The following is a 13379-nucleotide window of genomic DNA, read 5'->3' as shown; positions in this document are numbered from 1 at the left end:
TAGTTTGGTGTATAAGTGGTGTGGCGCAGCGACTGACGTTGGTCTGGTGGCTGTGAAGAGGTGTCAAGTGGGTCATTGAGCACTGGGCAGCCATGGGCAGCAGCAAGCGACGCCGCCAGCAGCGCGTCAAGGCCGTGGGCGCGCAGGTGGAGGAGAGCATCCGGCAGGACGCGGAGGACAAGAAGCTCAAGCATGTGCAGGCCGAGCAGCTCTTCCAGGTGGACAGCAAGGGCGGCGACGAGTCGGCGCCGCTGACCAAGCGCCAGAAGCTGGACAAGCTGCAGAAGGACCCGCTGCTGGCCAGCACGCGCAAGTTCGACGCCGCCAAGCTGCACAAGGGCGAGGCGCTGGCCGTCAAGAAGCTGCAACAGCAGCAGCAGCAGCAGCAACAGCAACAGCCGCAGCAGGCCAAGAAGCCCGCCAAGCTCCAGGGCCTCTGGGGCCAGGACGGCGCCGCCAAGGACGACGAGCAGAGCCAGCAGCTGGACGAGTACGTGGCCCCCGTGGTGGCCAAGAAGACCAAGCGCCGCAAACTCGTGGCCTCCACCAAGAACCAGGTGCCCACCGTGGAAGTGGCGGCCGCCGGCCAGTCGTACCACCCGGACTTCGACACGCACCAGGACGTCATGGCCGAGGCCGTGGCCAAGGAGCTCGAGCGCCGCGAGAAGAAGGCCAAGCTGCAGGAGCCCGTGTCCAACGGCATGTCGGAGGAGACGCTGCAGTACATCAAGCAGGACTCGTCCGACTCGGAGGACGACTCGAGCGACTCGGAGGACGAGGACGGAGTGAAGAAGGTAGGGTATTTTGTGGCCCACGAGGCTGTGGCTGGTGGCAGTGCTGTTGATACTGACTGTACGTCGGTTGGTTGCATGGTTCTTTTAGGCCCGCAAGCTGCCCGAGAAGGTGACTCGTGCGCAGCGCAACAAGCGCTCGCGACACAAGCAGATGGAGCTCGAGCACCAGATGCGTCGCGGCGAGAAGGCCATCATCAAGCAGATCAATGCGTACGTTTACTCTGAACTAGTTGCTGTTGGCGTGTGTGAATCTAACTCGAACGTGGGTGCGAGTGCAGCTCCCAGCACATTCTCCAGGACATCGTGAAGAGCGAGAAGCAGGCGGCCAAGAAACAGGAGCTGAAGAAGCTGCAGCAGGAGCAGAAACTGCAGGAAGAGCCGCTCGTCCGCGTGGCCGGAAAGTACACGTAAGTGCACTCGGGCGATAGCATGGGCGGACCTGATGAACGTTGCGATTGACCGAGTTTTCATTTTGTGTGATGGCATACAGCAAACTGGACCGCGAAACACCGGTCTCGTTCTCCGAGGAGCTCACAGGCAACTTCCGGACCCTCAAGCCCAAGGGCAATCCGCTCCTGGATCGCTTCGACAGTCTGCACAAGCGCAATAAGATCGAGATTGGCCGCCCGAAGAAGACGCGCAAGGCCAAGGTGAAGATCATCGAGGCCAAGAAATAAGTGACGATCAAGCTACGGGCCCGTCAAGCTCCAAGTAAAGAAGTCACACGGGCCACTGGCCTGTAGATAGACAACCGATAACAGTTTTTTCTTCTTTTTCACGTATTGCTACGTGCATATATTTAGTGATCAGCTGCAGTGTGTGTTTATCGTGCACTTTGATTCTTGCCAGACACTTGCTGTCACGCGGCACTCCAGAATGGTGACAAAACCTGTGATGCGGCCAAGCGTACGTAGTTTTTGGCGAAGTCTGTTACGTGTTGGTGATCCTCTGACCTCGTTAGTTGTGGCTCAGAACTTTCGCCACGACATGCGAGGAGCGCAGGTGGTGGAGATCCGTCGAGAGGAGTACGAACGCACCAAACGCTCCATCCTAAAGAAGATTCGTCGTCGTCTGGTTATCCTCGGAGTGATCATTGGTCTCTTATCAATCGTAGCCTTCACTCTTGGCGGAGTACGTCCATGCACGAGTGAGTACCACAAATTCCGTGCGCATCTGACGGGTATCTGCGCCAGGTTATTCGGGGTTACAACTCGAACATTCTCAAGTTCCACAGTGTGTCTGGTAACGTGAGCCTGGTCAACTTGTACTTCATCTACGCTGCAGTCTCGTTGGTTTTCAGCTTTCACGGGTTCTACATCGACGGCAAATGGCGCAAGCTGCAACAAGACGGAAACCGGTTAATCTTGCACGTGCGCACATTTTTCGTCCTCGGGGTCGGGTCTTGGGCATTAGGTTGGTCAAGTATTTCTTGCATGCCCATGAGTGATCGTGGTCTAACGTCCTGTGTGATTCAGCGCTATGGTTGGGTATCGCGACATTATCGGCGTTCGGGTTGGTGGAGGTGCAGTATATCGCGTCATCTAGTCCTAATCTCATCTACCTCACAACACTCGTCACGGTTACCGTACGCCAGCGCTTTTATCTTTTTGGTTCGTGTGTTGGTTTGACTAACACTTCCGCTTGAATTTGCTGCGATCTGTTGAATTGAAGGTGCATCTCGTTGTCTCGCCTTGGCTACTGCGTACAATTCACCGAAAAGGGTCTCAAGCTGACGAATTCTTTGGGTACTGACGGCTAATGTTGACTATGCCATCAAGCTATATGACTAAGCTGTGTTCTCTACTGGGTGTGTAGGGCGGAGTTTCTCTCCGATATCAATCCCCGAAAACAAAACGCTAGCTATGACGATGATGATGATGATGACGCTAGTGACTCGAACGGTGACCACACAAGCACTCGTGCTGCTGCTGTACAACCTGTCGTAACATCACCGCGAGGGCTGAATCAGGTGGCGTCTCAGCGAAAACCTCGACGACAGGGGAGTGGCAAAGCTGGCGTGAACAGGAACCGTAACGGGTTTTTCAATGCAGAGGGTAACGCGTCGATGTCTCACCTGCAGTTGGCGATGGAAGGCGAAGAGGAGCCCCCTCGCTCAGTTCGTCGACAGTCTAGTCCACGCTCTGTTTCCCCTCGAGTCCCAGCCAGTTCAACTCACGCCGTTGTGGAGGTGCCTCCAACCGTGGAGACTCAAGCTTACCACCAAATTCCTTTTGCTTCGCCCGTCTTCTTGATGGACCCGGAGGCTAACTTGCACGCACCAGAGTTCTGGCAGCTCTGGAAGCAGACGGAGACAACGTACGTTCAATTCGCGCACTTTTTTAATCGATAGGCGCTTTAAGACGATGGCCCACTAACCTTAATACTTTTTTCGACCAACAGAGGAGCGTTTTCATGCTCCTTCGCCAACCAACCAACTAGAGCAGACTTAGAGCGACATCTAGAAGCTCATGGCTTCCATATTGTTACTGCAGAGCAAAAGGATAGCGCTGTGCTACAGGTGTATTTCTACGGCTCGCAGTATGGCACTGACACCATCTTCCTTTGCGAGTTTGTGCTGCTCTTCGCACGACGGTTTTTCCAGGCTACGTTCAAGTGCAAGGTAAGGAATTACTTTCCGTCATAGCAATTCATTGTAATGTTGATGAAGGCTACGTACATGTATACACTCGTTACAGGATCGGGATTCGGCTTCCGACTTTGTTACGAGATTCAATCTCCAGGAGCTACTTATCGTAGAGGGCGAGTGATGTGGAGTAGCCCGTTCCTCCACTTCGACATGGATGACTCATTCCAACTTCAATACGCATGTACCACCGAAATCTTGGGTTGCAGACAACAAACATGCCATGTATACGTACTTCATATTAACGTACTAACCAAATACAAAGAAAAAGATAGACATTGGCAGAATGTTACCTGCTAAAAGTCCACGAATCCTTCTTTAGACGTAATTTTATACAGCTTAGTTCGAACACATATTCGGGGACACAGAACTCTCTACTCAGCTCCTTCCTCTTCAAGATTCGGTGGCTTTGTTCATCTAAGGTTAATAACCTCACCCGGATCGCTTCCTGCCGGGGCGATCACGCTAGATGATAAGCCAACGACCCATACAACTCCTCTCTTTTATTCTGCGTTACGAAACACTGGAGACAGCAAACTTTTCACGATCTGGCGTAGAGACGTAATTCATGGCGTATGGCACCACCCACGCACCACACTCCATTAAAAACGCAGGGCAAGCACTCGTTTTGTGGAGTTGTATGGCTGAAACTCACCGAATTGCAGCTTTCTCTGGTCGATGAAAATGATCTGAGCAAAAAAAATGCCAACGCCAGCTTCGCCATCACTGTTCACTGGAATACAACAAGTCGACCTCCAGTCGACCGTTTGGTTAGCGTAAAGCCCCAAGCAAGTCTGGGCAGGGAAACACTAATAGGAACAAGGTTCACCGAAAGTGTTCTCATTGGTCGATCCATCCGCACCAGGCAACACCGTTAAGTGTCCAAGTATCAACAGCGCATTTATTCTCACTGCATAGAAGAAGCAAGCGATGAACATGAACGATGACTTTTTTTTTCGGCTGTCATCTCGGCATCCGCCCTCACCTCGTCATGGCTCAATGCAAGACTGCACAACAACGCGCATGGAGCGCGAACACCAAATCCTGCATAGAGTTCTCAGAGTCAACCAGCAAATATTGAGACGAGCCCAGCACTTCCAATCCGTGATGTCTCCATCGAGCGTGCCTTTCGGCCGGACATTTGAACCAGGTACAGCATAGGCTGCCAAACGGATTCGAGTCAGGACATCCAATAAACGCCAGTGATTCTCAACGAAGATGGTCTGCTTGAAGCGTGGATGCACGTTTCCCATAGACACGGGGCCAGAAGGGTTTCTTCAGCTCCGTCAATTAACACCGCGGAACACCAGCAAGGAGAGTCAGGTCGCGACACACTTGAGGATGCGCCCGCAGTCCAGCATAGCTTGGAGTGTTGCCGGGGAAAGCTTAAGCCTCATAACCCATGCTGTACTGATCCCTTTCAATTCAAAGACGGTATAGCTCAGTGCTCTCTTCACGTTTCTCAACAATCGCTGCTTCTCATCAGAAATTGTGCCATTGCCCGCTTTGGCAATGCTTCAACCCGTTTCTAAGCTGATTCTACAGATCTGTTGATGCATGCAGCAACCGACCGCCCGCCCTCGATCGGCGCTCGGCCAAACGGAAGGAAAATATCCCAGCGCTGATCATCTCCGTCCAGGAACCGAAGCAGAGATTGGAGTCGCGCGTTCGCGAGTTCAACGACGCACTGAGTTGGGCGTGCAGCCAAGCCTGCCCGCAGTAGGACGGACACGCGGGAAACCGGGCGCGACACGCAGTCGCAGAAAGATCGCTTAGTCAATAATCAGGCGGTCTCCGGTAAGATGTGCAGTGCCCTCACAGGTCCTGTGAGTCACAGTGTGACAGGAGCCCGTGCGGCGACCACTGCAGGTGGACTGCTCTTGCTATTGTTCCAACGGGGAACTCCCTCCCTCGCAGCGCCGTGTCTGCCCTGGTCCTCGTTCGCGCCCGCGCCTCGTGGCCACCCATAGTGCCGAGTCTCTGCAGCACACCTATCCGCGGGCAGACCCGGCGAGAACAGGATCCGCCGAGCAGGGGGAAACGTCTCGGACGCAGGTGCCCGCCGACTCGGCACGACGTACTGTTACAGTGCAGGATTTGCTGCCGAGCACTTCAGTACGCCACCGCCAGCTGATGGATTCGCGTTGCGCTGGCGTGGTGCCGCACCTCTGGTCCAGGTGGCTTCGACGGTCGACCCCGAAGGCGTGCGCGCGCAGTACAGGCCCTGTACTACAGGGTCCAGGTGGCTTCGACCCCAAAGGTATGCGCGCGTAATATAACTCCCACTTGAGGACTCATCAATGGCCGGTGTCCAGGTATCTTTTGCAGGCGCCTCGTCACCTGGGCGCGTCACCGTTGAACGTTTTGCGCCTTGATCTTATTCGGTTCAACTGTCGCCGCATTGTCGACACCACACGACACTGCGACGGCGCTCACACGTCTCATGGATCATGGTTGAGGAGCGATTCGTCCGATGCGTGGAGATCACCGCGCTTGGCTACGCTGCTTGCCGTGGGGCTTTGCTCTCTCTGCTGGCCGCTTTGCTGCAGCGAGGCTGCAGGCTGGCCCATGGACCTTTCTTTTTCGGCGTTCATTCATGGTAAGGTCGCCGTGTCGTTGGGCTTGACAACGGCGCGCCGGCTAAACAGAGCTCGTGGAAACGTGCGTGTCTACTCCGCGTGCCAGTGCAGCGGTTCCGGTCGTGGTGGTGGAGCGCAGCACGCCAGCGTTCCGCAGGATGAGCACGAGATTTTTTGCTGCAGCTCGACGCGGCGACCTCGTCGACGGCAGCGCGGGGCGCTCGTCGGGAGCCCGTCGCTTGCCTGCATGGCTGGGTTCGAGCAAACGCCCGCGTGTTCGCCATCGAAAACCGGGGCGAAGCTCGGCGCCTTCTTTTGGTAGTCGCTTGGTCGTTACGTGCGCACGCCGCCAGCAGGATAGCCTAGTCGCCACCAGCCCACGAGTTTGGCGAGGCGATCGAGGCAGCTGGGCTCGCCGCGGCGCACACAGAACCGAACGGGCGAACGTCATAAGATTGTCCTTTGTGTTCCTTCCTCTGATCCGCTGCAAGCGACGAAGCGACTAAGAGCTCTCTTGGGTGCACGACTCGACCGTGGCCACACAGTACAAGGCAGTGGGAGCAAGAGCGCGCCGCAGCGTTGACGGCGTGCGCGGAGTGTCTCCAGCGCCCGCATAACCCAGCACGGGCATGTCTACGGCGTACAGCGCCGCGAGCGAGGAGCTCTGGTCGCGCGCCGATCGCCGCGAGAGCTCTCGCGAACCTACACAACGCCTGCCCAGCTGGAGGGCAACCTGTGGCTGACACGCAGCGCACCGCTTCGTTGTGTGCGCGACTGAGCAACGCGTTCGTGCCAGATCAACGCGTCGATTGGCGATTCGGTCGACATTAAAGAGGAGCTCCGCCTTCTGTGCGGCTCGGAGCGGCTCGGTGGGGCGACTGCCCCGGGCGGAGCCCCGGCAGCCAGACCATCCCGAAGCTACATATGTATCTGCGACCGCTGCAGTTCCTCAAACGTGGCTGGCCAAAAGTCGAACCAGCTCTCTGAAGCAGAACGATCTTTGAAGTGAAGACGAGCGCTCGAAACGGTCGGCGGCTTGTCGCAGGAGAGACCGTCCTCCTGACATGCAGGCACCGTGACATCTGGCCGGTTGCACCTGTTGTATGCCCCGCACAAAAGTGCCAGCTAAGTTTACTGTACCGGTACGTGGCTCGCTGGCGGATCCAGCGCATTGCCTCAAAAATCCGCTGCTAGCTGATACTAGTAGCAGTACGTAATTACGTGTTGCTGCCCCATGCGTCGGATCGACGGCCTTTTGGCAGCCATCTCCTCTGATGTCCACTTGCACTTGCACTTGCTGTCGCTCTCTGCAAGCCGTCGTTCGTGCTCTACCGAGACACTTGAAGGCAAGACGACGGCACAACGCGGGCCAACGACAATCATCTTGTCGCTGTGCTTACGGACGAGTGCTTATGGCGGCGGGGCCGACGGCGACGGCGGCTGATGGATTTTCGCAGAGCTGCTGTGCAAGTCGCGACCCGAGCGCTTGGCGCCGTGGCGCCATGCTACAGCTACTGTACAGTAGCTGCCTGTCAGATAGGCCGGCGCGAGATTGTAGCACAATCTGTACGCCACGATCAGTTCAATCACAGCGACCAGGCCCGCGATCTTGTCGCGGACGGCCTTGTGGCCGTTGTCTGTCTGTTGACCAGCGACGAGAGCACCGCTGTACAGGTAGCGAAATCACGCGCTCAACGCGTCGTCGGCCGCCGTCCCGCACTGCTCCAGAATCCATCCAGCAACTGCTGCTCCCCGTCGATTGGCACGCGAAGCCTCAGCGGCGCCCAACTTCAATTTCTCGTCACGGTACTCTACGCGGCGCCGCGCTCCTCACGCTCCGCTATCAGGACGGCGCACTTTCTGCGCTGCTCCTCCGGCCGTGGCCGCTCCACGGCACGCTTCACCCAACTACCTCTCGGGAGCTGCACACCACCACCATCTCGGCGGGTGTCCTCATTTCGCAAGTTGCCTCGAAGCGCATCAGCTCCGATCGAATCGCCCCGCCCCGGCTGCAGTAGACCAGCCCGACGACACCACTCCATCACTTCAGTGCAACATGACCAGCACCAGCGCCGACTTCGAGCTGTCCGAGCTGCAGAAGTACTACCACCTGCCGCTGCGGGAGGCTGCGCGCCGCCTCGGTAGCTGCGAGGCCGTGGTCAAGCGCGTGTGCCGCCGGAAGCAGATCCAGCGGTGGCCCTACCGTCAGGTGTCGTCCAAGCTCATCAAGATTCAGCACCTGTGCAAGTACATGGCGCACGTGTCGGACGCCGAGCAGAAGGCCCGCATCCAGCAGAAGATCAAGCAGCTCACGCAGGAGTATCTGGAGCTCGTCGGCGGACAGGTACCGTCCGAGTTGCAGCTCACGCCGACCGACGTGCCGACGCTGCCCCCGCCGAGCTACAAGGGCGACGGCCCGATGGACCCGGCCGTGCTAGCCGCCGCCTCTGACGACGACGCCGCCCCGGATGAGGACGAAGACATGGACGACAGCTCCGAGTCGTCCGGCGAGCAGCGCCTGTCGGCGTACTCACTGCGCTTCATCCTGTCTGATTGCACTGTGCTCGAAACTGATACGGGTCTGCAGTACAGCACCACCGCATAGAGGTCGCCCACTCGGCGCCACCAATGTACCTTTGCCTACATGTCCAAGTACAACCACAACACCACCAAGTCTGCATGTTAGATAGAGCCTTCACCCGATCACCAGCAAGTACCTGAGAAATGCCTGCAAGTTAGAACTTTTCCTAATCAAATATTGAGCTTCATTTCATTCATTCCCCCTCCGCCTCACCTACGTGTCGATGACCGAGAGCCGAACGAGCCGATCCTCACCTGACTGACTGGACAACTTAGATCTGGTCCAGTGGGTCGATGCCCAGCAGCGAGAAGCAGGTCTTCATGACCTTCAGCGTGGCGTCGCACAGCAGCAGACGACTGTTCTGCTCCTCGCTGCCCAGCACACGGCAGGCCGTGACGAACGTCTGAACCTTCTCCGAGATCGTGTACAGGTAGTTGCACAGACGGTTGGAGCTCAGGTCCTTGTTGATGAACACGATCACGTCCTGCAGCTGCAGCAGCTCGATGACCAGACCCTGTTCCGTCGGGTGCTCGGGCTTGAGCACGTTGCCCTCCTTTTGCTGCTGCGCCAGGAGAGCAGCCATGTCAACGCCCGACTTGCGGATGATCGAGGACAGACGGGCGTACGCAAACATGAGGTACACAGCCGTGTCACCGTTGGTGGACAGCATACGGTCGAAGCTGAAGATGTAGTTGGACGTGGGGCTCTGACGCAGGTCGAAGTACTTGACGGCGCCGTAGCCGAGCTTCTCGGCAGCCGCGTCCACCTGGTCCATGGGTAGCGACGTCTGACCAGCCTCAATACGCTCCACCAGCTGCGCCTTCATGCGCACCTTGGCCTCGTCCAGAAGCTCCACCAGACGAACGACTTCACCCGAACGCGTCTTGAAGCGCTTGCCGGATTCGTCGTTCACAGTACCGAAGCCAACGTGGTCCGCGCGCTGCTTCGTCGGGTCATAAATGCCCGACATGCGGCCAACCTCAAACAACAGGTTGAAGTGGTCCTTCTGCGAGTAGTCCGTGTAGTAGATAACGCGGTTGGCCTTCATCTCGTGGAGGCGGTACCACAGAGCAGCAATATCCGTCGTGTCGTACAGGTACGAGCCGTCGCTCTTCACGAGCATGAATGGCTGCTTGTGCGTCTTGGTGAAGATCACCTCGGCGCCGTTGCTCATTTCCATAAGGCCCTTGGCGCGCAGGATGTCGAGAACGCTCGGGATGATCGGGTTGTAGAACGATTCGCCCATTTCCTTGAGCGACACACCCAGGCGGTCGTACACCTTCTGGAACTCAATGCGACTGATTTCGCACAGCGTGTTCCAGACCTTGCGAGACTTCTCGTCACCGGACTGCAGCAGCACCACCTGCGCCTTGGAGCGCTCGTGGAACTCCTCGTCGGCGTCAAAGCGCTCCTTGGCGGCCTTGTACAGTAGCGTCAGGTCCGTCACGTTCGGCATCTCTGTCTCCCAAGTCGGGTACGTCTCCGTGAGGTGGCAAATCAGCATGCCGAACTGGGTGCCCCAGTCACCGACGTGGTTGATACGCTTGACATCGTGGCCCTGGAACTCGAGGATGCGGCACATGGTGTCACCGATAATCGTGGAACGCAGGTGACCGACGTGCATGTCCTTGGCGATGTTAGGCGAGGAGAAATCAACCACAATCGTCTGCTGCTCCTGCGGCGCCGGCTGCACGCCGTTAGCCAGCACATTGCTCAGGCGCTTGGCCACGAACTCCTTGGTCAGGAAGGCGTTGATGAAACCTGCACCAGCAACGCTGAGGCGGTCCAGCACCGCGGTCTCGGGCATGGCGGCAATGATGGTGTTGGCCACGTCACGCGGCGAGCGCGCAGCGTCGGGCGTGCCCTTGAGCGCTGTGAAGATGGACATGGCCGAGTTGCACTGGTAGTCGCCGAACTGCGCGTTTTTGGCGGTGGTGCGCGCGACCTCAACGGGGACGTCCACGCCGGGGTAGGCCGCCTTGATGGCTGCGTCGAAGATGGACTCCACCACGCCCAGGACGTTGTGGTAGGTCAGACCCTGGGCCAGCTTGTCGTCCAGCTTGAAGGTGGAGCGCACGACGTTCTTGACGGCCGCTGCCGGGGAGCCCGACGCCGCGGGGGCGCCGCCCTTGCCCTTCTTGGCGGCCTTGCCGGCGTTCTTCATGCTGGCCACGCCCTTGGACACGTCCGCGCGGGCGAAGAGCTGGGCCACGTACTTGCGGAAGGTCTGCAGCACGACGGCCTCGTCCTTCTGCTCCTTGAGCAGCTTGAAGGCGGCGCGCAGCGTGACGCCGGCCACCACGTCGGCCAGCGACAGCTCCGAGCCGAAGAGGAACTCGAGGTCGCCGCCGTTCTTGGGGCGCGCCTCCTCCTTGGCCTCCAGCATGGCGGCCAGCTGCGCGTCCAGCTCGCCGTTCTTGTTGCTGGCCGCCTTGGCCACGCGCAGCCACGGGGCCAGCGTGTTGGCCTCCCACTCGAGCCACTCGTCCACGGCCAGGTCGTCGCTCTGCAGCTGGCCGGCGTTGGCGGCCACGAAGCGGCACACGGCGTTGGCCGAGAAGAGCAAATCGGCGTCGGGGGCCACGGCCAGCTGCGGGCCGCAGCTCGCGTACTTCTTGTCCGCGGCGCCCACAGAGAACTCGGTGCCGGTGAGCGACAGCGCCAGGAAGCACTTGAGCTCCTCGTCGCCCGGCTTCTTGCCGATCAGGAGCTGCATCGTGGGGGAGGAAGGAGGGATCGGTCCGCTGCTATCGGGGGTATTGACCTAATGACATGGATGGATGAGGGCTGGAAACCACTGTACCAGTAGGATGGTACACTGACGTGCACCACAAGAAAGATCGGATTGTACAGTACCTAGATTGAAGCTGGGTGCAACTGACGTCACGAGTGGAGGTTGCCACGCTTGATAACAACATGGCTAAGTGCTAACTGGAATGGTGTTTTCGTCGTGTCATTACCGAGGCTGACGCGAGTGAAGTGCTGTTATCTTTGTTGACATGAGGCCGCGGCTACGAGGAGACGGTATACGGCATAACTGAGTTTCGCCAGTAGTACCAGCGGAGTTGTGCTGCTACTGCGTCGTCTGCAACATCTTACTGCGTAGTATCATGGTAGAGAAGCATTGTTTCGTGGAGGTGAAGACTGACCTGCTGCCCCCTGCTAGGGATCGACATTCCAGCTGAACGAATCAAACGACGCACTTGACATGGACAAGGATCGCGTTGGAGACCACTCGGGCACGGAGTCTCCATAAAGCAGGCCCCACGTTACCGGCCCGCTGCCGTTGGTATCTCGACTGGAATCTGATGCTGGAGTAAGCTGGTCATTGATATTGTATTTCGCGATGTCGGCAGGCTTGTGCCGTTGGACGAACTCCAGACACGGCCGACAGACGAACACTTCCTTTTTCCGAGTGTTCAATACTTTCTTCCGGGGGTGACGCTCCACAACCTTGTACACTCGTTCCTCACGACAATTAGAGCACACCGGAACCAGGCACAAAACACAAGTGCGCCGGTCGCTCTTGCGACTAGTGACAACCCGTCCAAACGTCACAGAACATAGGGAGCAACTTCTAGAGTACCCGATTGAGTCGTCTGTCATCCCTCGTCGACGTGCGCTTCTCATGTGGGCTATGCACCACTGCAATTTCTTATGCTCCGAAAGCACTGGCGCGCTGAAGAAACCCAGAATCCCTTGCCACGCGGCGCTGATCGCGTACGAGTCGAAGATGTTGCCCATGGCCTCGAGATACTGCTGAACGTAGACATCTACGGTGCCGTCCTCTAGCTGTCGATACAGCGCGCCGAACACGTATTTGCCCCGAATCATCGGCTTCGGTAGCGGTCCGCATTGCGGCAACGGCGCCGGCTGCAGCAGATCATACCCGATTCGTTCTCCAGCTGCGGTCGTTATGACCCCAGATGCCGACAGTAGCACGAAGTCTCGTGGTCTCACCATCTTGCTCACGAGCCACGGCAGCTCCGTGGTCATGTACAGAACGGACAAGTTCTGGAACGGCTTCTCCTCCGTCGGCCCGACAAGTTTCGCAAGTATCGCGCCGCCGAGGTCTTGGTTCCCGAGTGTCGACACCCGGATTTTGAACGCTTCAATGGTTGGAATCGCCAAGCCGAACATGACCTCGTCCAGAGGCGCGGGGATGTTCCCCGCCATCATCAACACGATCGGATCTTCCCACACGTCATCGGGGAGATGAAGATCGGATCGAACGTGACGGATGCGCTCCGTGTACATGGACGCATTCTCCTGCGTCTTCTCCAGCTTCCAGCGCGCGCTGTCGAGATTCGCGTGGTGGCACGGCGTGATTCCTGCCAGCCGCTCGTCGTAGCTGAGCAAGACACGCTCCAGCAGTAGCAGGCTGATGTCATGGCAGTGCTGCTGCTCCTCGAACGTCAATTGCAGCGGCGGGAATGGAGACTTGTCCAGCAGAACGGCGTCCTCGGCCATGTTAGCTGGTCGCAAGCAATTTGTACCCAGTCTGAACTCTTGAGTGGCATGATTTCGAGAGCTGAGCCAATCAAAACACTTCGTTACAAGTGTACACTCTTCAGCCAGTATGAGTCAGTCGGGCGTACTGTAGATTTGCTGCTGCTGTACCGCATCGCCCCTGTCCTAAGCGAAGTTTTGTCCTAAGCGAATTTTTATTTTAGCCAATGAAAACAATGCATTGACACCACATGTCTGTAGTTAAAATTCCATGTTGACGAGCTAATTATAGGCTTCCACCAGCCATTCGGTCTCAGTGTTCAAAGTGCTAT

General features: G+C 57.5%; 4 protein-coding genes across 4 annotated transcripts; 3 read left to right on the top strand and 1 right to left on the bottom strand.

Annotated features, from left to right (window-relative positions):
* Positions 1 to 92: 92 nt before the first annotated feature.
* On the top strand, positions 93 to 1471 carry IUM83_04321 (putative transmembrane protein; the record flags this gene model as incomplete). Its single annotated transcript, XM_067928390.1, has 4 exons — positions 93 to 794; positions 883 to 1004; positions 1073 to 1201; positions 1285 to 1471. 4 exons carry the CDS (start codon positions 93 to 95, stop codon positions 1469 to 1471), a joined length of 1140 nt encoding a protein of 379 aa, XP_067792659.1.
* A 199-nt stretch (positions 1472 to 1670) lies between these two features.
* On the top strand, positions 1671 to 3562 carry IUM83_04320 (putative transmembrane protein; the record flags this gene model as incomplete). The annotated part of the gene is made up of 8 exons (XM_067928389.1): positions 1671 to 1700; positions 1767 to 1925; positions 1988 to 2207; positions 2270 to 2379; positions 2466 to 2539; positions 2610 to 3110; positions 3195 to 3414; positions 3491 to 3562. The coding sequence occupies 8 exons, from the start codon at positions 1671 to 1673 to the stop codon at positions 3560 to 3562; spliced, it is 1386 nt and encodes a 461-aa protein (XP_067792660.1).
* Positions 3563 to 8073: 4511 nt separating this feature from the next.
* On the top strand, positions 8074 to 8622 carry IUM83_04319 (RWP-RK domain; the record flags this gene model as incomplete). Its single annotated transcript, XM_067928388.1, has 1 exon — positions 8074 to 8622. The coding sequence occupies one exon, from the start codon at positions 8074 to 8076 to the stop codon at positions 8620 to 8622; it is 549 nt and encodes a 182-aa protein (XP_067792833.1).
* Positions 8623 to 8869: 247 nt separating this feature from the next.
* IUM83_04318 (arginine-tRNA ligase) lies at positions 8870 to 13068 on the bottom strand (the record flags this gene model as incomplete). Its single annotated transcript, XM_067928387.1, has 3 exons — positions 8870 to 11345; positions 12242 to 12390; positions 12571 to 13068. The coding sequence occupies 3 exons, from the start codon at positions 13066 to 13068 to the stop codon at positions 8870 to 8872; spliced, it is 3123 nt and encodes a 1040-aa protein (XP_067792832.1).
* Positions 13069 to 13379: the final 311 nt, after the last annotated feature.

This window comes from Phytophthora cinnamomi (assembly GCF_018691715.1).
Source record: "Phytophthora cinnamomi strain GKB4 chromosome Unknown Contig33, whole genome shotgun sequence".
Classification (NCBI taxonomy): Eukaryota; Oomycota; class Peronosporomycetes; order Peronosporales; family Peronosporaceae; genus Phytophthora; species Phytophthora cinnamomi.
The sequence above is the reverse complement of the archived record's forward strand: the minus strand, read 5'-3'. Positions and strand labels throughout refer to the sequence as shown.